Raw genomic sequence first — 22,970 nt, 5'->3', positions numbered from 1 at the left:
AGTTACAGGAGGCGAGTAGCTAGGTGACTGACAGCAGGAATGGAAATATAAATAGGCAGTTGGAGCAGAGCACACCTGAGGCCATTCCCCTCAAAAATTTGGATACTTTTGTAGGGGATGACCTCTCAGGAGAATGCCACAGCGACCACTGAGCATGGGACCGTGGTGCAGAAGGGAAAGAGAGAGAAGAAGGGAGCAGTAGTGATAGGGGACTCAATAGTGAGGGGAACAGACAGGAGATTCTGTAGACGTGAACAGGACTGCCGGATGGTATGATGCTTCCCAGGTGCCAGGGTCAGGGATATCTCAGATTGCGTCCACAACATTTTGGAGAGGGAGGGGGAGCAGCCAGATGTTTTGGTAGATATTGGTACCAATGTCATAGGAAGGAAAAGCAAAGAGGTCCTGAAAAGAGAATTTAGAGAGCTAGGTAGAAAGCTGAGAAGCGGGACCTCCCAGGTAGTAATTTCTGGATTGCTGCATGTGCCACGTGCCAGTGAGGGTAGAAACAGGATGATTTGGCAGATAAATACGTGGCTGAGAAGCTGGTGCAGGAGGCAGGGCTTCAGGTTCTTGGATCATTGGGATCTCCTCCGGGGAGGTATGACCTGTTCAAAAGTGACGGGTTGCACCTGAACCCGTGGGGGACCAATATTCTCGTGGGCAGGTTTATTAGAGTTGTTGGGGAGGGTTTAAACTATTTTGGCAGGGAGGTGGGAACTGGAGTGATGGGACTCAGGATAAGACAGGTGGTACAAAAATAAAGATGGCGTGCAGTCAGACTACCAGGAAGGGCAGGCAGGTGATTGGACATAACTGCATACAAGGGTGAGTATCCGTATATTAGGGACGCAAAATTAAAAAGGGCAGCAAATACAGTACTCAGAGTGCTGTATCTCAATGTGCAGAGTATAAGAAATAAGGTATTACAATCGTGGCTGAAGGATGGTTGTCGATCGGAGCTGAATGCCAAGGTTACACATTGTAATGGAGGGATAGGAAGGTAAGTAGAGGGGGAGGCATGGCTCTGCTGCTAAAGAATGGCATCAAATCAGTAGAAAGATGTGACATAGGATTGGAAGATGTTGGATCCTTGTGGGTTGAATTAAGAAACTGCAAGGATTAAAGGACCCTGATGGCAGTTATATACAGGCCTCTCAACAGTGGCTGGGAGGTGGACCACGGGTTACAACAGGAAATAGAAAAGGAATGTCAAAAGGGCAATGTTATGGTAGTCATGGGAGATTTCAACATACAGGTTGATTGGTAAAATCAGGTTGGTAATGGATCTCAAGGGAGTGAGTTTGCTGAATGCCAAAGAGCTGGCTTTTTAGAGCAGTTTGTCGTTCAGCCTACTAGGGGATCAGCTATACTGGATTGAGTGTTATTGAATGAACCAGAGGTGATTAGGGAGCTTAAGGTAAAAGAACGCTTAGGAACCAGTGATCACAACATGATTGAGTTCAACTTGAAATTTGATAGGGAGAAAGTATTTCAGTGGAGTATAGGAAATTACATTGGTTTGAGAGAGGAGTTGGCCAAAGTAAATTGGAAAGAGCTGCTGGCAGGGATATCAGCAGAGCAGCAATGGTGTGCGTTTCTGGGAAAATGAGGAAGGTGCAGGACATGTGTATTCTAAAAATGAAGAAATACTCAAATGGCAAATGGGAAGTTTTTAAAAATCTACAGAGAGCAACTAAAAGAATCATTAGAAGGAAAAGATGAAATATGAAAGCAAGCTAGCAAATAATGTCAAAGTGGATAGTAAAAGCTTTTTCAAGTATGTGAAAAATAAAAGAGAAATAAGAGTGGATATAGGACAGCTAGAAAATGAGGCAGGAGAAATAATAACAGGGGACAAGGAGATGACAGATAAACTAAATGAGTATTTTGCATCAGTCTTCACTGTGGAAACACAAGCAGTGTGCCAGATGTTGTGGTGTGAAGGAGGAGAGGTGGGTGCAGTTACTGTTACAGGGGAGAAGGTGCTCAAAAAGCTGAAAGACTTAAAAGTGCATAATTCACCCAGACCAGTTGAACTGCATCCTAGGGTTCTGAAAGATGTAGAGTTAGAGATTTTGGTGACATTAGAAATGATCTTTCAAAAATCACTGGGCTCTGGCATGGTGCCAGATGACTGGAAAATTGCAAATGTCACTCCACTGTTTAAGAAAAGAGGAAGGCAGTAGAAAGGAAATTATAGACCAGTTAGCCTGACCTCAGTAGCTGGGAAGATGTTGGAGTCAATTGTTAAAGACGGGGTGATAGAGTACCTGGTGACACAGGACAAGATAGGACAAAGTCAGCATGGCTTCCTTGAGGGAAAATCCTGCCTGATGAACCTGTTGGAATTCTTTGAGGTGATTACAAGTAGGATAGATAAAGTGGATGTTGTATACTTGGACTTTCAGAAGGCCTTTGACAAGGTGCCAAACACGAGGCTACTTACTAAGTTAAGAACCCGTGGTATTACAGAAAAGTTACTAAGATGGTTAGAGCACTGGCTGATTGGAAGTAGGCAGCGAGAGGGAATAAAAGGATCCTTGTATGGTTGGCTGCCAGTGACTAGTGGTGTTCTGCAGGGGTCAGTGTGGGAACTACCTCTTTTTATGTTGTATATGAATGATTTAGATCAGTAGTCCCCAACCTCTGGGCCGCAAAACATGCAGGGGTGCAGTGGTAGCCGGAACGCACCCAGCTGTAAAGATGTGCTGGGTGCACCCTGGCTACCACTGCACCCTGCATGCTTCCTGGTCCAGAGGTTGGGGACCACTGATTTAGGTGATGAAATTGATGGCTTTGTTGTCAAGTTTGCAGATGATACGAAGATTGGTGTAAGGGCAGGTACTGTTGAAGAAACAGGTAGGATGCAGAAGGATTTAGATAGATTAGAAGAACAGGCAAGAAAGTGGCAAATGAAATATAATGTTGGAAAATGCATGGTCATACACTTTGGTAGTAGAAATAAATGTGCTGACTATTTTCTAAACGGAGAGAAAATCCAAAAATCTGAGATGCAAAGGGACTTGGAAGTCCTTGTGCAGAACACCTTGAAGGTTAACTTGCAGGTTGATTCAGTGGTGAGGAGGGCAAATACAATGTTAACATTCATTTCAAGAGGTCCAGAATACAAGAGGAAGGATGTGATGCTGAGGGATTATAAGGCACTGGTGAGGCCTCACCTTGAGTATTGTGAACAGTTTTGGGCCCCCCATCTTAGAAAAGATGTGCTGGCATTAGAGAGGGTCCAGAGGAGGTTCACGTGGATGATTCCAGGAATGAAAGGGTTATCATACGAGGAACATTTGATGGCTCTGAGTCTGTACTCGCTGGAATTCAGGAGGATATGAAGGGGTATCTCATTGAAACCTTTCAAATATTGAAAGGCCTAGACAGAGTAGATATGGAAAGGATATTTCCCATGGTGGAAGAATTTAGGACAAGAGGGCACAGCCTCCGAATAGAGGGGAACCCTTTCAAAACAGAGATGGGGAGCAATTTCTTTAGCCAAAGGATGGTGAATTTGTGGAATTTCTTACCTCATGCAGCTGTGGAGGCCAGGCCATTGGGTATATTTAAGGCAGAGATTGATAGGTTCTTGATTGGACATGGCATCAAAGATTACAGGGAGAAGACCAGGAAATAAGGTTGAGGAGGAAAAAAAGATCAGCCATGATTGAAGGGCAGAGCAGACCCAATGGGCCAAATGTTCTAATTCTGCTGCTATGTCTTATGGCCTTCTGATATTTTTAATTTGACATCTCATCTTCGTAGAACGAGTGAAAGATATCTGCCAATCGCATGTGGGGCCATGTTCTAAACCTCTACAGGCAAATGTGATAACAATCAGAACTCTGTACAATAAAGGGAGTCTCAAACTATTTCCAAAAATTAACTGAATTCTAAATCCACACAAATTTCAGAACTGTAATACTTGATCACAGGTAAGTTACAGGAGTGATATATAACTTTAAGTTTCTTGTAGTTTCCTTGATCTTTTGTATTTGGAAAACTATTAGCAGCAAATCCTAGTAATCCAACAGATCTCTAGTAGAAATGCCCACCCACACTGAGTAGTCATTTTCACTTGAAACAATAGCAAGTTTCCATTGGTTCCCATTGGGTTGAGTTATAAAAGGGTAAACTTGCCTGTATTTCTACCATTGATCATTATCTAGGAATATTCACTGAAGGTAAAATGTTGATTGGGTCTGACAGATAAATACTCTGCAGTCAAATAGCCTAAAAACATTCAATCCTAAGTCTATGTGTAGAGTAACTGTCAGCGACTTCACCCCCAGCATGGGTAAACATATGCAAAAACTTGCCATGTTCCCATGCAAACTGGTGATGAGTTAAGATCCTCATCAGTGAACAGCATCTAGAATGCTGTACCTCATAAACACAGCCCCTTCTGTACCAGGTGCAGCGATTCAGATCGACAGCTTTACTATACACCATCAGGATAAATCTATAGAGTCCCTCAAAAGCAGAGGTGGAGGAGTATGCCTCATGATCAACTCTTGGTGTATGAATATATCAGTGCTGTCCTAATTCTGCTCACCAGACCTGGAATACCTCGCAATTAAGTGCCATCCATTTTACCTAACATGGGAGATTTCCACGATCATTTTGGTGGCGGTATACATTCCACCTCAGGGCAATACCAATCAGACTTTAGATGATCAGAGCAATGGGATTAATATGCGCAAAATAGCACACCCCAAAGCCTTCACCATTGTTTTGGGGGATTTTAACCAGGCCAGCCTGAAAAATAATCAGTAAGCAATTACCATCAACAGATCACTTGCAATACCAGAGGGAACAACACATTGTGACACCACCATCAAGAGTACCTACCACGCTATTCCACACCTTCACTTAGGAAAGTTTAATCACCTGGCTATACTTCTACTCCTTGAGTATAGGCAGTGACTGAGGACTGGCACACCAGTAGTGAGTACCAAGAAGGTAAGGACAAGCAAAGCACAGGAGCACCTACAGGATTGTTTAGAATCAGTGGTCTGGATTGTATTCAGGGATTCATCTTCGAACCTGGATGAGTATGCTGCAGTTATTACCGACTTCATTAAAACCTGTATGGATGAGTGTGTGCCTACAAAGACTTACCGTACATTCCCAAACCAAAAGCTGTAGATGAACCAGGAGGTACATTGTCTGCTGAAGGCTAGATCTGTGGCATTCAAGGCTGGAAATCTAGGTCTGTACCAGAAAACCAGGTATGACTTGCCGAGGGCTATTTCAAGGGTGAAGAGCCAATTTCGAATGAGGTTTGAGGCGACATCGGATGCACAACAACTCTAGTTCCAACAAAGTGAAACCCAATACTTTATACTTTATTGTCGCCAAACAATTGGCACTAGAACGTACAATCATCACAGCGATATTTGATTCTGCGCTTCCCACTCCCTGGATTACAAATATCAAATATTAAAAATAGTAAAAATTAGTAAATATTAAAAATTTAAATTATAAATCATAAATAGAAAATAGAAAAATGGAAAGTAAGGTAGTGCAAAAAAACCGAGAGGCAGGTCCGGATATTTGGAGGGTACGGCCCAGATCCGGGTCAGGATCCGTTCAGCAGTCTTATCACAGTTGGAAAGAAGCCGTTCCCAAATCTGGCTGTACGAGTCTTCAAGCTCCTGAACCTTCTCCCGGAGGGAAGAGGGATGAATAGTGTGTTGGCTGGGTAGGTCGTGTCCTTGATTATCCCGGCAGCACTGCTCCAACAGCGTGCGGTGTAAAGTGAGTCCACGGATGGGAGATTGGTTTGTGTGATGCGCTGCGCCGTGTTCACGATCTTCTGCAACTTCTTCCGGTCTTGGGGACAGGCCAAATTTCTTTAGTTTTCTCAGGAAGTAAAGGCGCTGGTGGGTCTTCTTGGCAGTGAACTCTGCTTGGTTGGACCAGGTCAGGTCATTTGTGATATTGACCCCGAGGAACTTAAAGCTTTTGACCTGTTCCACTTGCGCACCACCGATGTAAATTGGGTCCTGTGGTCCGCTACTCCTTCTGAAGTCAACAACCAATTCCTTCGTCTTGCTGACGTTGAGGGATAGGTTATTGTCTTCGCACCATGCCACCAGGTACTTAATTTCCTCTCTGTACTCAATTCAATAGTACGAATGGCAGCGATGCTTCACTACCAGATGAACTCAACGCCTTCTATGCCTGCTTTGATAGGAAGAATATAACTACAGATGTGAAGATCCCTGCTGCACCTGGTGACCCTGTGATCTCTCTCTTGGAGGTCAATGTTAGGCTGTCTTTAAAGAGAATGAACCCTCGCAAGGTGGAAGGCCCTGACGGAGTACCTGATAAGGCTCTGAAAACTTGTGCCAAACAACTGGCCGGAGTACGCAAGGACATTTTCAAACTCTCACTGCTACGGGCAGAAGTTCCCACTTGCTTCAAGAAGGCAATAATTATACCAATGCTAAAGAAGACTAATGTGAACTGCCTTAATGACCATCACCCAGTAGCATTCTCATCTGCAGTGATGAAATGCTTTGGGAAGTTGGTCATGATTAAACGACCTGAACAATACGCACACCTATGTCAGGATGCTGTTCATCAACTATGGCTCAGCATTTAATACCATCATTCCCACAATCCTAATTGAGGAGTTACAGAACCTGAGCCTCTGTACCTCCCTCTGCAATTGTATCCTTGACTTCCTAACCGGAAGATCACAATCTTTGCATACCTCCTTCTCACTGATGATCAACACTGGTGCACCTCAGGGGTGTGTGCTTAGACCACTGCTCTACTCTCTATACCCATGACTGCGTGGCTAGGCATAGCTCAAATACAATTGATAAATTTGCTGATGATACAACCATTGATGATAAAATCTCAGATGGAGATGAGAGGGTGTACAAGAGCGAGCTATGTCAACTAGTGGAGTGGTGTCGTAGCAACAATCTTGCACTCAACAACAGTTAGACGAAAGAGCTGATTGTGGACTTCAGGAAGTGTAACATGAATGAACACATACCAATCCTCATAGAGGGATCAGAAGTGGAGAGAGTGAGCAGTTTCAAGTTCCTGGGTGTCAAGATCTCTGAGGACCTAACCTGGTCTCAACATATCGATGAAGCTACAAAGAAGGCAAGATAGCGTCTATACTTCATTCAGATTTGAAGAAATTTGGCATGCCAACAAAAACACTCAAAAACTTCTATAAATGTACCATGGAGAGCATTCTGACAGGCTACATCACTATCTGGTATGGGACCGAAAGAAGCTGCAGAGGGTCGTATATTTAGTCAGCTCCATCTTGGGTACTAGCCTACAAAGTACCCAGGACATTTTCAAGGAGCAGTGTCTCAGAAAGGCAGCATTCATTATTTAGGACCCTCAGCACACAGGGCATGCCCTTTTCTCACTGTTACCATCAGGTAAGAGGTACAGAAAACTGAAGGCACACACTCAGCAAGTCAGGAATAGCTTCTTCCCCTCTGCCATCCGATTTCTAAATGGACGTTGAACCCGTGAACACTACCTTACTTTTTAATATATATTATTTCTGTTTTTGCATGATTTTTAATCTATTCATTATACCTATAGTGTAATTGATTTACTTATTTATTATTATTTTTTCTTGTTCTATATCATGTATTGCATTGAACTGCTGCTGCTAAGTTAACAAATTTCATGACACATGCCAGTGATAATAAACCTGATTCTGATTGTGAGAAACTCTGCAGATGAAGTATTTAGAAATCCTCTCTGTCATCTGGGCACTCAAATAGGAAAGATCATCATTTTCACAGAATTCCAAAACACAGCTAATACCACAATAACGATACACCAGAAAAAGAAAGGTGTGGGGGAAACAGGCAATGAAAAGAGGAAGAAGTCTCTCTTTATGAATATTCATGTCAAATGACTTGGTGGCTTTGAGGCATAGTTGCTTTGTCTGATGTTTAGCTGTCTGTTTCATGAGCACTGAAAGATGCCACGTGATACTGAGGTTCAACTGTTGATTTGTTCACTGGAAATTCCTCTTTCTGGTGCATTTACTGTGTGATCAATGATTTGATCTGCTTCACCAACATACTAGAGATCTGATTTCAGAAGAACAAGTTAGTGCTCCCAAACTAACGTTAGGAAATAAAATTTCAGATCATTTGCCTGGTTATTTTGGGGAAGATGGACTTCCTTACGGGATAGTTATTAACTTTTTCAGATCTGAATATTATGCATGCTAATAATCCCATTAATTTTAGTTGGCAGAATGTGAAGTGAGGCATTGTCTCAATTGACCCAAGTGTGTGATCTTAGTTTCCACACATCTGTTGCAACATATCTCTAAGCTCCACTTCAATTTAGTCTTGATTTTTTTTTACTATGAAAGACAAACAAAATTGGCATATCTTGCAGATGAAATCCCATCTGCAGCTGGGCTGGGATAGGCTGTAGAGTTGCTGGAATCATCTGGGTACTCTTCAATCAGTTTCAGTGTTCAGCTTTGTTCGAATGTTTTAAAGCAATATAAGTGTTTGTGTTAGTAGGTATCATTGGTTGTCTTGCTGGAGTACTTTTTCCAGAGTTCAGTGGAGAAAACAAGTGGTTTTTCATTCCACTGTCAATAAACCAAAATGAATCAGAATCAAGATTAGGGGGACAATTGCTAAGGAATTATGTATCATCATCAGAGATGGCAGTGATAAAATGCTAGAATTTAGTCAAACTATAAAAGCCTGGTAAGTCCCTTGACCCAACCATTTAAAGCAAAGTATGTAAAGGTGTAGATCAGAGATTGAGATTAAATAGTTAGAAGTGGGTAATCACGTCCCCTTGGTAATGTGCACCTATCTCTATTGTTGTGTATAGATGCAGCAATATGCTGGTATATTCTCTGAAACACAGAGCTCTTTTAGAATAGTTGGATAACCACGCACATACAGAAGTTATAAGTCTCATCAACCTGAAGAGGATATTGTGAAGGACAGTGCCGCATTAATTTCCAACCATTTAAAATATTTTTGTAAATGTGTTGTATAAAAGCTACACCATTAATAATCAGTATATCAATATTTGTTTCACAATGCATTCAGAAATCATTGTGCTTAGCTTTTAATCACTTACTGCAAGCAGAACTACATGGGAACAACTGTCAGCTTTCTTTGATAATGAAGTTGGCTTGTAAGCACCCTGCACAGGAACTCCCCACTTGCAGGATGGGAACTTTTCCCGGGAGATATGACTCTGAGATTCTTGGAATATGATGAGGGAGGAAGCAGGGGTAGTGGAGAAATGAATTTGAATAATAGTGCCCATCTAAAATTGTGTATTCAAAATACCAATTCAGAAGGAAGATATTTTGATCGAACAACTGGATGGAGGCAGGAGGTGGCCCTGATATTTTTAAGTCATGCTTCCAACCAGGTGACTGATGACATAACTCAGTGTCCAGTTTTTGGGGTTGGAGGTAATGCCACTTTCTACGTCCAAGGAGCATTATTGTTGCTCACATGTACCACGATACAGTGCACCGTCGTAAAGTTACCCATGAAACCACCTACAAAATGAAGGAAGTGGACACCACATGGAGTCCTGTGATACAGCAGAGTGGTAAGTGTGCTTTTATCTCTCACTCAGCAGATCCTAAATGTACCAAGGGATTGCTTGCCTGGAATTAGCTAAATGCCAGGACAGCACTGCTGGGTTCACTATTTGGTGAGAACTTTACTCTTTGCTTGGGCATTCAAGAAGCCCCACTTTTTCGTTAAACATTTTTAATTTCATTACAAATGAAACCCTTATCATCTCATCTGAGCATAATGTCAGAAATGGCATTTTGGAAATGCAACCTATTCACAGAAGTAATTAAGGGAATGATTGCAAATGTACTGGAGCTGAAGCTTTGAGTATATCATAAGTAATTAGAATGCTTTGTTATTATCCCCAGTAAAATAATTCATAAAGTGAGAAAATAGAGCAAGGAAATCTATCACAAGAAAGATGATTAAACAGCATCTCACTAATCTGCGCTATACCTTTTTGATAAGGCTGATATTTCAATGCTGCAGGACTAAGCCCTTCCCTAATCAGATCTTGTACCTTTCACAGATGTAATCTTCCATAAATGAACCATTTTATTGAACAAAAACAAAAGTGTTTTCATTCACAAAAATCTGAGCCACAGAATAACTGGCCCATCATTCCGTCGTAGTTCAATATTCCAGAAGTGCAAGTGGCAAAGGAATGTAGGCAGTTAGTGATTTTAAATATTATTTTGTGAATATGGACCTGTATTTCAATTTGATGTTTCAAGGGTTATATGAAGATGTGGGTATGATATCACACCGGAAGACCAAGGTTCACAAATTTTTGAAAGGTCCATTTGGAGGAAAGTGTAGGAATGGGAGTGAGAAGGGGTTGTGCTAAATGTGTCCACTCGCCAGAACTACTGTTTCTCATCTTATAGAAAGAGGAAACTTTATATCCTTTCAAACAAAATATATTATAAAGTGTTTTTTTTTAAGAGTCATGGGGCTTGCAAACCATTACATTCAAAATGTCTGCCTTCTTGGGAGTTGTACCAATTATTACAACAAGCTTAATGCTAAACATAAAGCACAAAGATTGTTTTAAATTCAGTGAAAACTTCCCAGTAGTTTGCGATCAGCATCTACTTCCCACTAGGCCTGCAATAATAATGCTGTTCCTTGAGATCTATCCATACTCAGGTAGAGGGAACATCGATAAAGATACAAAGTACAAAGATAATCCTGACAAAATGGTGTTAAGAAACAATCTGCAATAATCTTTATCTAGTTCATATAAAAACACTAGTAACTAGTTGACCAATTTCCTTTGTGAAGTACAGCGAGGCTATTAATGCTCCCTCCCATAAACATTTTACAAAAATAATATTTAGGTCAATAAAACAAAATAACCCCAAAACATAATGTATTATTATTAAGTAACATCATATAAATAAAAATATATGCCATAGGTGGAGTACAGCTTCTTCTGGTTTTATACTTTCTCATGTTTGTTTTATATCAGTTTTCATTATAAATATATTCAAAACATAACCACTAAGACAAAATTCTTTGTTGAGCGAAATGATGGAAAAATTAGGCAAGGACAGTTCCATCAGTTTGGTAAACAGCAGTTACTGTAGTTTGATCACTAACCTCTCCTATTATGTAAGTAGTGTTACATTTACCTTGACAAAGTCAGTGAAATAATAAGCTAATAAGAAAATATTTTCATGTATATAGAATCTACATCCCCCTTTCAGTCATCCCAAAACAATTTACAACCATTGAAGTACTTCAAGACACAGAGCTGTTGTTCAAAGAGTTCTCTCTTGACCACACCTTTACTCTGCCTATCTGTTGTTACTCAACCTGTACTGTATAAAATTGTGATTGTCATTGATAAGGCAGATTTTTTTTATATTTGGGTAATCATTAGATAATCAATCTACATCCCAAAACAAATGATAAATCTTCACCACTAAATCTATTTCCTTAGATGAAAAATGGTTTAATTCCAGCTCAACTACTCTCAACTTTGTTCCATTTGACTTCAAACTAAGCTTCTTACTCAAAGCTATCTCTGTAATGTCACCCATTTTAACCTCTGCCTTGAGTGCAAAGTATTTACAAGCCTTCATTAGTCCAACTGATTTCACCACTCTTCTAGCCTGTCCCCCAGTCTCCATAAATTCCAGCTGTTCCAGCTCTCTGTTGCTTAAGATCCATCCTACACTGTGCTTTCAAGTTCTTGCGGGAATTGTCAGTTTTCAAGTGGTTTAAAAAATGTAAACAACTAAAACTAGGACTGAGCTGAAGGAATTCCATTGTAGTAAAATTATATTCTAAGGCAGATCCCGAAAGGAAACTAAAAATAGGAATTTAATCTGATTGCCCAGAATATCAAAGGCTTGCATTAAAGAGAGTAAGCTGATCCTTGTCACTATGTTAAAGTCTGGAGAGCTAAACTGAGACAAAATCAATATATGACGTGGTATTGACATTCTCAGTTTCAGTCTCTTGCCATGTAAGACTAACATCATGTACACTTATAAATTCACATGTCAGTTTCTGACAGTTTCTGTGGAATATGTAATACATTGAAATGAATAGCATAAAATGCCATACCAGAATTGCACGGTTCCTCCAGATGCAGTATACATATTTTACTGCTTACTTTGGGAGGAAAGAACTACTATTCATTGAATGATCACACATACTCAGAAAAGAATGAACAATTATTCTATTCACATACAATATTACAGACGTCTATTCTGCAGTCCTTTGTCGATTAAAATAGCTTGATTGCAGGCACTCAAAGATTAGTTTTACATCATTATATATTATTTGGAATTATGTTAGGGAATTTGAATAAAAATGCGTAATTGCATTTAACAGAATCCAGAAGTAGGGAACAAGGAAAACAACACAAATGTTTACTGTACTGGCATAAATTCATTTTACTTTATTTCTACTGACCTGCTAACTTAGATGTGTTAAATTTAAGAAAAAAATCCTCTGGTTACATGGTCAAAGCTAATTAAACTTATATTTGAGTAACTCTTCAGAGTGACTCCATTAGAGGTTCAAATAAACCTTTTAGATGCATTGAAGTATGTTCTGACATTGACTTGCTACTCCAAAAAGTGTATCTCGTTTTCCTGCCTTCCTGCTGCAAATCCAAGAAAATGAGTTGCAAGTCACAGCTACATGATTATTAGTATTCTTGGTTTGGGAATCTATTTAGCCTCTTCCTGATTCATAAAATAATATGTGGATTCCTGTAAATCACTGGAATTTAACATTGGTCATCATCTTAAAATAATAATCCCAAACAAATCATCAAGAGTGGTGAAAAGAATAGCTGATCTTACTGATGCATTTAGAAGGCTGTACTGCAATAGAAAAGAAGGGATTGTTGTTACACAATGCCAGTCCCACTTTGCTCTTTCTACATGTGACTGCTGCATTGTTTCAATGAAATCCAACAGAATCCTGAAAAATAACTCCTCATCTTCCATCTGAGCATGAAACTACCAATATCAAATACCAACTTGACAATATCAAATTCTCCAGTGTTAGGTAGATGTTCATTTTTTTCTGTCTGCATCAGAACTGCCCATTTCACAGATCACCACAAATCAGTTTAGTTCTCCTTTTTGTACAGTCTGGCCCGCTGAGCATGTCACACAGCTTCAACATTTATAACACATTACAAACTCAAAGAAACTTAGTGTGCTCCCCTCCCCCATTAAGCCATTTGGACACACCCTGTCAGAAATAATCCTTTTATTATAATCAACCCTCCACATTTTGTCTCCTCTGAAAACTAACTTCTTTTTTCCCTCTTCTCTGATTCTGAAGGAGGATTCTGGACCACAGATGCTGTTCGGTCTAATGAGAATTTGCAACATTTTCTGTTTTCATTTTCAATTTACACTGATAAGACTTTGATGAGATAAAAACAAAGGGAGCCTGAGTGGAATATGGCTGACTGGAATGGGGATTGTTTCTCTGACTTGTATCCCACGTAATTATGAAGAGCAGAATAATTTAAAGAGATATTAGTTCAGTACAGTTTAATTACTGTATTTATGTTGCTAACATTGAAAGCAAACATTAGATAGCAAGGTTCATTTTAATATGGAATGACCACTACAACAATCCCTCCCACCCCTCAGCTCCACAATCAATCTGATGAAAATCCACAAACTCTCTCCCATTTACTGCCTGAAGGAACCTGTTAGGGTGGGGAAAATATGAATATTATTCCTCTTAGCATCTCTGAATCAGTAAGTTAGAAATTAAGCAGCTCGATTTGTAGGCTTAAAAAACTGCCTGTTATTCGTCTCATGAATCAAGGTTTGTTTAGTCCACAAAAGCACAGATTTCTGGTCCTTCCAATCGATGATAACACTGTGGAAGTGTTTATTTAGCTGTGACTTGTCTGTCACAAATGCTTTTACATCAAAGAGTGGAGTCAATTTGTCAATGGGCTTTTGGCTGTTTCAGTCATTCAAAGCTAGCAGTTGGACATTATTTTAATAATCATTCTGCATCATTACAGAAATTGAACCAGAAATACAAAAGCAATTTCATGAGACAGCAATTATGTGGGTTTTTTATGTATTTAAAATTAAATGGTAGCATTTAATTACAATGTGTTTATTGTTGCCAAATAGAAGAGTTAAGTGCTATAATAAACAGGTACAAATACCAGGGATCCATCTTGATAAATTTCACATGGCCAGCCTATTTAGCACATAACCTGAACTCTGCACAGATGCATTACATTCACTATATTCCTTAAGCCAATAACAAATTTTTCAAACACAATTACTGGTGCAATTTAAATGGCTGTGCCAGACAATTTCCATACAGGAAAGACTCAAAAACAGCAAATGAATGAACAAAGAAATAATGGGCAAGACACTGCTGTAGCAGGCCATCAAGAAGCATCTGTTGTCAGTTAGATTTGTCCCAATAGCACAGCTTTAAAACATCTTTTGTTGTTGGATGTATAAGCAGACACCGGATATCTGGAACTACAGAGAACAGGACAACCAAATAAATATTACTCCAGCAAATCTAAATGAAGGATTAGCAAATAAAGACCTGAACGTCAGAGAATGGAAAGCAAAGATAGTAAATTCCTTTGCAAATAAATTATTTAAGAGAAATAACTAGAAGGAATGAGTTAATAGAGTAATAGAGAGGAAAATAAAGACAAAGGAAATGTGGAAGACAATTTGTTTTAAATTTGCCTTTTTAAAAACTTCCAGAAATATTCAAAACCATAGTCAATGACACTGAATTCTTACATTTGAATTCTTATTCTTGTGCCAAAGATGTTGATTGGTGCTAATTCATAAATGACACATACTGTTAATTACTAGCTCTAAGCAACTGTGACAAGCTCAGTTCTTTTCTAACACAGGGAGGAGTGGAGGAGCACAGCAACGCCTCCACTTCCTGAAAAGACTGAGGCAAGCTAGGCTTCCCCATCACACCCCTGCAGTTATCACCATATTCTGCCTGAGCAACACCTGGAGTGGCCTGACCAGCTGTATCACTGTCTGGTATGGGAAATGTAATGCAACAGATCGCAAGACGCTATAATGGATTGTGAGGACAGACAAAAACATCTTCAGGGTCTCTTTTCAACTTTCAGAGACCCCTCCCATCCTTCCCACCATCCCTTTGACCTCCTGCCATCAGGGAGAAGGCACCACAGAACTGTCAGGCTGAGTGAAAGCTTTTTCTCCAAGGCTATTAGACTTCTTAACACCTTGCTGCCACCCAGCACGTATGTACACCCTATCTGAATGCACTACCCCACTCCCACTCCCCAATTTACAGACAGTGTCGTCCTGCACTGGTTACTTCTTTTATTGTTGCCGTTTCACAAATTTATACTACTGCTTGTTTTATTATAATAGTACCAGTGTCCTCATACTGTCTTATAAAAACATGCACCTCGCACTTTATGTCAACCAGTCAAACTTCAGGTAATGCCCCTCAGGGACTTGTGCTAATAATTTTTTGCGACTCTGTGTGCTGGATTGTAACTATATGTGCTGTGTGTGACTCTGTGTGCTGGATTGTAACTATATGTGCTGTGTGTGACTCTGTGTGCTGGATTGTAACTATATGTGCTGTGTGTGACTCTGTGTGCTGGATTGTAACTATATGTGCTGTGTGTGACTGTGTGCTGGATTGTAACTATATGTGCTGTGTGTGACTCTGTGTGCTGGATTGTAACTATATGTGCTGTGTGTGACTCTGTGTGCTGGATTGTAACTATATGTGCTGTGTGTGACTCTGTGTGCTGGATTGTAACTATATGTGCTGTGTGCGACTCTGTGTCGTGTATTGCACCTTGGCCCCAGAGGAACAAAGTTTCATTTAGTTGTATTCGTGTGTATGGTTGAATGGCAATAAACTTGAACTTCAACTTGAACATAAACCGAACAACCTCATTCACGTCAGTGGTGAGGGGGGTAAGAAAATACTGCTTTTACAAAGCTAAGTTTGGACCTGCACAATTTTTGGTGACTTCTAGACCATGGCATTTAAAATGCATTTCCTCCTTGCTTGAAGCTGCTGTATTATTATTATTATAACAACAAACAAAAATTGTATGGTAATAAACACCTTCTAGCTTATTTTAAGTGCTGAACACTACTTTTAGAAGCTAGTGGGACTTCTGCAGAACCTTCTACACTATGAGGTTCAATGTGCAGGACTGATTCTAAGGGCCACTAATATGGTGGCTTGTTAACAATTTCATTTTGGTGAATTACTATCCAGAACATAATTCTTCCAGCTTCAATTTATTCTCAGTCTCAGGAGACTTTCTCCCCATTCTTGGGTGGTCTCCTGGTTCTTGAAATGGCTGGAAAATCCGCTACTGGCATGAATCCACAAGCAAGGATCCTCAACAGGATGGGCTCAACCTTTATCTGGGTAAGGACACCATGTAAGTAAATGTATAAGACTGCTTCCAAATGAAGTTGCCGCCTCTTGCCAATGACAGTTCTCATCTGAATGCAAGGCCAAAAGATATTTATAAAGTTTGTGGACTCTGAATAATTTACCAATTATGTGCCATTACTATAGGATCCCTACAGAGACGAAAAACATCAGGTTAGGGAGAGCTTTAATTATTTCTGGGAATTCAAATGGACAGAAAGACCATCCTCCCCACCATTGACTGGGGTTTGATGCTGAGATCCATGGAGCAGATGGGAATGGGAAACCAGTGTAAGAAGACAGCTAACTTGCTGCTTGAGTTGAGGGCTGTAGGAACAAAAAAGGTATACCTGCCCAGGTCTGTGAGGAACCTGTCTTGACAATTAGAAGGAGCAACAAAAAGTATGATTGTCTGGAAGTCTGCTGGCATGACACAGTGTTGGATACCATCAGTGGGCACAGTCCCTGCGTGCAGCTGTGAAAGTTTAGGGGTATTGTGCATAAAATGAATGCCAGTGATAGCTGGCTGCATTCCACTTTGATGCACTCTCCAGAGTTTCCTTCTTTTCTGTTTCTCCCCCAAGGTAAAATGTCTCCCAAGATTTGCAGTCAATTAACACCAATACGATTTATTACGCAGCAGCAAATAACCCAAAAATAACTAATTATTCGAGACGTAACACATTAAAAGCAAAAATGTTACAATTCTGAAACAGATCTTTTTAAAGCCAATCCTGTAGTAGCTTCCTAATGTCGTTGATAAAATGGAACTATGTGCTTTGGTCTGCAGTAAAAATTTACACCACCATAATCTACAAACTGAAGGAAAGCCAATGGCTATAAGATTATCACAACATTCCTCTGCCAGTCAGTTGACCTCTAGTTACCTTGAGCTTTTCTTAGCATTTTTACAAAACATTTTTATACGTGAGAAGCCGATGGATGATGCAGAGTAAAAATATACTATATTAGAACATACAGTTATCATGCTTCATTAGGCTGTACAATCAAAACCAGAAGAAATGGCTTCAGTTTTCCATCTTAAGCAATGTGAAACAAGCAATAAAACTAAATAAATAAATAAACTCTATCAGCTTTGCACATTTTTGTGAGTATCTTGATCTTGTGATGTGCATCACAAATGACACCTTCTGATTTCAGACCAATTTATTGATAATAACCACAAAATGAAGATAAATTATTGCTGAAAAGAAAAGCGAATCTCTGCCAGAAATCAATCACAAATACATTGTAAGTCATTAATCATAAACAGCATCTTTTCTGTCATCACTTTACCAAATGTATTTTTTTAGCTCGCATTATTCTGTTCACAGGCATCTGTTCATTGGAAAGGGATAGGTCTTGATGGCTCACAGAAACCTGAAATATGTGACTAACAAAACTCTGTTGTTCAACTACCTACCCTGTCTGGAAAAATCTAACTTTCACCTCTCATTTATCAAACCTGATTCCAAATGAGCAGCCAAAGTACTTCATTTGATAGATATGCAAGGTTACTTAATACAGTGAGACACTCTCCTGCCAACAGGAATCACGAGCAAATACGTCATGTGCCAGGGCAAGATTGGATGGAATGTTAATGGAAATATCTCACAAGGATTATATAAATGCCTTCAGAACACAGCATTAGGTAATCACAGAAACATGCTGTTACTATTTAGTAAAACTACAGTTAATCTTACGTTACAAATGTTTGTTCATTCAATGTAATATCTGTAAAGAAACTAAGTAGAAACATCAATGACTTCTGTAAATGAGGTTGCACATTATCACATCCATCAAAAAGACATTTTGCATTCTCTTGCATACAGAAAACAAGTAGTCAAACTGGTATCTCTAAAACTGATTTCATCACTCAAAATGGAATATTCCTTGAGATGGAGAAGTATCAAGATCAGCATATTGCAGTTTTCTCTCCAGTTTTTTTTCCCCTTTTCCCCATCAGTTTTGCCATTCGGAGTAACACGTCAACGAAGTGAAGGCAGTAAGTTCAAAAAGGTCCTTGCTAAACTGGCTGCTTTCACTGCAGGAGCTGCACACAGTACTTTGCCTGAAGCAGAGAAACACAGACATCATTGACGAAGTGCTGGTCTGATTGTTCTGAGGCCCAACCTAGCAACTGCTCAAGATATCTTTGCCACCACCTTCCCAACGGGTTCTGACACTCAACACCACATCGAGTTTAGTGGGAGGACCCCAACATCCCACAGTCTCCCAAAAGGCACTTCGGGAAATTTGTCTTCGAAACATACATCACATGAGACCTGCTATTGGTTCAAAGGTTGCATATGCTTGTGTGGAGAATAAAGAATCAGAGGGGAAAAATGCAAACGTAGAACATAGAACCATACAGCACAGAAACAGATCCTTCAGCACACCATGTCTTTGACAACCATGAAGACAATATAAACTAATCCCAGCTGTTTACATATGGTCTGTATCTCTCTATTCCTATCTTTTCACGTGTGTGGTCAGAAGAAGCAAAATTGAGTCTTTTCTGGTGCAAAAGATATAAAATAGATGAATACATTAACCAGATGGCTGACTTAAGTTTCACTTTCAGGTCTGGTTACAAAGGTAGGTCCGGCTGAGCGGATTTACTGGAAATCATGTGGTAATTTCCAGTAAATCGCATATTGGTGTTCTTGCCTGATAATGGATTTTTTATTCACTTAGGTGAGAGATAAGGGATACCATGAGCAGTATAGTAATGTTTCAAGGGATTTTTGAAGCTTTTCCATGGGCTAGACTGCAAGCAATGTCTATTGACTAGTTGATTGGAGTACCGTGCAGATGCAACAGAAGTGTTCCCATGCAGGTCTGGTGAAGAGCTTTAAAACGCAGGAAGTTTTTCCAACGGGAGTTGTTGACTGAAGTACTTCACAGATAGAGCAGACCCGATGGGCTGAATGGTCTAACTATGGTCTTATGGACTTTATACCTCTTCTCGTCTCGTTGAAGTGTTGGGTCTCCCCAGCAACAAAAAACAGTGTGGTTAAGAATACACAAGCAGCATTGCTTATTATTGATTGCTGACAAGTACCACCATGAATTTCATGCAACTTTGAGTTTGTCTTATTTGTGTAGAAAAAAATAAAGAAATCTTAGTTTTGTTCTTTTACTTGAGTAAAATTAGATTTGTAGCTAAGAGTTAAATAAATTTTTTCAAGTTAATAATTTCCTTTGTTCTTTTAGTTAAGAGATAGCTAAAGTTACTTAATCAAACAGTTTGTATAGTTGTGTCCTTTATTTCCAACTCAGTCACTCAAGAGGAATCAAAAGAAACCTGAGCTCTGTTTTGAGTAATTGGCACAGTTGGCAGGATTCTACTTTTGACAGACGTTTTAGGGAATGAAAGACGTTCCCCAAATCTGGGATGACGGTGGGGTTGAGTTTGAACTGTCAAATGCCAAGATGGTGATGCTAGGGTCCAAGACAACATCACTGGTTCATTGCAGCCATCTGGGGTGGGTCAACGCTGGATTTTTTGTTCAGCCTAGTGGCGTACGTCATTTGAAAGTATTACCTCAGCTCGATAGAAAGGCTCATCAATCACGCAGAGTGTAACACAGTCAGACAAGGTATGCAGCGGCTATGGGAAACGGCCTTTCAAGGAACCGTATAAGAAGACAAGTCAACAGGCCCAGATGAGTCCAAGTGAGGCCATTATAATTGGCTACTCTTTCATTGAGAGGGGTGGTATTGAAATGAACTTCCTTTATGCTTGGAAACTCAAAAGGGGAAGTGGTGTTTGTCACGTGAACCTTCAGAAATGCATAGAGGGGAAGAGTAAGATGTAACCTATTATAGAGCTGCCTAAGTCTACAACCCCCTGAATGCTCTTAGGATCCTGTACATTGATGACTCCATACCAAACATGACGCAACATGATGGGTCCAGGAGAGATCCTCTGAGATGTTGATGCCCACTCCATTCACTGCTGATCCCTCAATGAGGTTGGTGCATGTCTGCTGATTTCCCCTGACTGAAGTCTTCAATTAATTCTTTGGCCCTGCTGATTCTGAGTGCTTGTTTGTTATTGGATCACCACTCAACAGGCCAACCTCCTTCACTCCTGTACATCGCTTCGTCACCATCTGAGGTTCAACTAACAATGGTAGTGAATTTTAAATGGCGTTTGAGCTGTGCCTATCCAACTGTATGCTTTGATGATCTTTACTGTTTACAAATCTGCCAACTTCTGTGTCATCTGCAAACTTACTAAGTAACCCAATTATATTTTTGTCAAAGAATTCAGGGATGTCATGTTCAAGATACAAACCCTCTCAATAAGAAGTTGGTATAATTTAAAAAGAATATTCCTGGGGAACTGTCTCACAGGATAAATACCTTGATTTTACAGACATGTAGGTTTAATCCCACCCCAGCCCAGCCCAGCACAGCAAGCTGGCAGATCCACATATATTTACCCACAAGTGTAATCAGCATTGGCAAGACCAGCCAATTGTACTCCAGATCCCCAGCTTTTTGCCCAGTGCACCCATTCATCTCTTGTCACTGAACCAAACCCTAAAGATGGGCACCATCTAACACGTTATTCCGAAAGCCCAGTTTTCTCAGGGGGAGAAGAGAAATCTTACACAAAACTCTGTCCTCATAATGCAGGTAACGGTTTGTGTTTTTACCACAAATTGAAATCCAAACGTGATAAACAGTCTTTGACTTCACAATGCTTTTTTCCTAATGTTCCCATTCAAATACATTTGCACATTCGAGGTCATAAGGAAAAAAGTGAAAATTTAATAGGCTAAACAAAATAATCAAAAACTATTTATTAATATATTTAAGAATGATGCAATTTTACAAATGAAGATGAAAATGGAATAATGATTAACAAGAACTTGTATATTGAGGGTCATATTAATTATGTCACTAACCCCACTACTAAATAGCAGAAAATTATTGTAAAAGTGGATGGGACCTACTCTTGTTCATTCGGAGTTTTAGGAGATTTGGTTTGTATCCCTAGCGCAGAGAGCATCCTGTCAGGCTGAATCACCATCTGGTATGGGGGTGGGGGGGGGGCTACTGCACAGGATCGAAAGAAGCTACAGAATGTTGTAAAATCATTCAGCTCCATCTTACGTACCAGCCTCCGTAGTATCCAAGACATCTTCAAGGAGCAGTACCTCAGAAAATTGACATTCATTATTAAGGACCACCATCGCCCTGGACATGCCTTCTTTTCATTATCACTGTCAGGAAGGAGGTGCAGAAGCCTGAAGGCACAACTCAGTAATTTTGGAACAGCCACTTCCCATCTGCCATCTGATTCCTAAATGGACATTGAACCCATGAACACAACCTCATTTCTTGTTATTATTTCTGTTTTTGCACTACTAATTTTAATTTAACTATTATATATATGCTTACTGTAATTCATTCATTTTTTTTCTATATTTATCATGTATTACATTGTATTGGTGCTGCAAAGGCAAATTTCATGACCTATGCTGGTGATATTAAACCTGATTCTGATTCTGACTCTGAACGATTGACAAGTTACATTTTTTGTGTGTCTGACGATTTCTTCCTTAATTAAAAGCATATATACTTGCTTGAAAAAGTATTCAGATACAACCCTTTGTTTGCTTAAAAATGAATATTACATCCAGGGATTTTGATCAATTTAACTTAGGATATTTATTTGTGAATCACATGCTCCTCTTTTTCACAGTAGAGCTCAAAAAACCGCGAAAATTGCGAAGCATGAAAAACTAACAATTCAAAAATTGAAAAGTCAGCATTTCAAGAGTATTCATCCCTCCTTGTTCAGTACTTACCTCAGCCAGTAGCCTTTGTGCATAAGTTTCTATTAGCTTTGCACAATGAGGTGGAGCAAGATTTGCCCATTGCTCCTTGCAAAGTTGCTCAGGCTGTGCTGGGTCATTTGGGGAGTGGCGGAGGACAGCAATCGTGAGATCTTGCCAGAGATGTTCGATCAGATTCAGGTAGGACTCGGACTTAGCCACTCAAAGACATCAATTTTCTTCATCTGAAGCCACTACATGGTTGCTCTGGCTGTGTGCTTTGGGCCGTAGTCCTACTGAAGGGAGAAATTCTTCCCCAGTTTACGCTTTCTGGCAGAGGCTAGCAAGTTTTTATCCAAGATCACTCTATATTCATCAGCATTCAACTTCCCATCAATCCCGACCAGATTTCCAGTCCTTGCTGCTGAAAAGTATCCCGTTAGCATGATGCTCCCTCCACCAAATTTACAGTAGAGACAAATAGTTGAACTATCAATGGAAGATTAGACTGTATCATTATCATTTATTAATTCACCACATAAATTTACTGCACATTACTGTTTGGGAACCTCAGGATGTTAAATGAACTGTGAATTGTTGCTCAAGGTTTTAGCCCTGTTTTCCCTTTTTCAGCCAAAACTGAAAAGGTTGTAATTACAATAGCAGGTCTCAAGATTCTCAACCAAAC

At 39.8% G+C, this 22,970-nt stretch overlaps 1 protein-coding gene across 2 annotated transcripts in view; it reads right to left on the bottom strand.

Annotated features, from left to right (window-relative positions):
- The window catches only part of LOC134350562 (coiled-coil domain-containing protein 85A-like), a 533,159-nt gene that overhangs the window by 123,844 nt on the left and 386,345 nt on the right, over positions 1-22,970 (bottom strand). Inside the window, exon 4 of one of the 2 annotated variants that reach the window (XM_063055928.1) lies at positions 18,497-18,561. The exons of the other annotated variant lie outside the window; for it this stretch is intronic. Within the exon in view, the coding sequence (XP_062911998.1) occupies positions 18,532-18,561 (30 nt within the window). The 3' untranslated portion in view covers positions 18,497-18,531. Of the gene's footprint in view, positions 1-18,496; positions 18,562-22,970 lie in introns of those variants that run through there. 2 annotated transcript variants of the gene reach the window in all.

The sequence above is a fragment of the Mobula hypostoma genome, chromosome 8 (genome assembly GCF_963921235.1).
Source record: "Mobula hypostoma chromosome 8, sMobHyp1.1, whole genome shotgun sequence".
NCBI classification, from domain to species: domain Eukaryota; kingdom Metazoa; phylum Chordata; class Chondrichthyes; order Myliobatiformes; family Myliobatidae; genus Mobula; species Mobula hypostoma.
The sequence above is the reverse complement of the archived record's forward strand: the minus strand, read 5'-3'. Positions and strand labels throughout refer to the sequence as shown.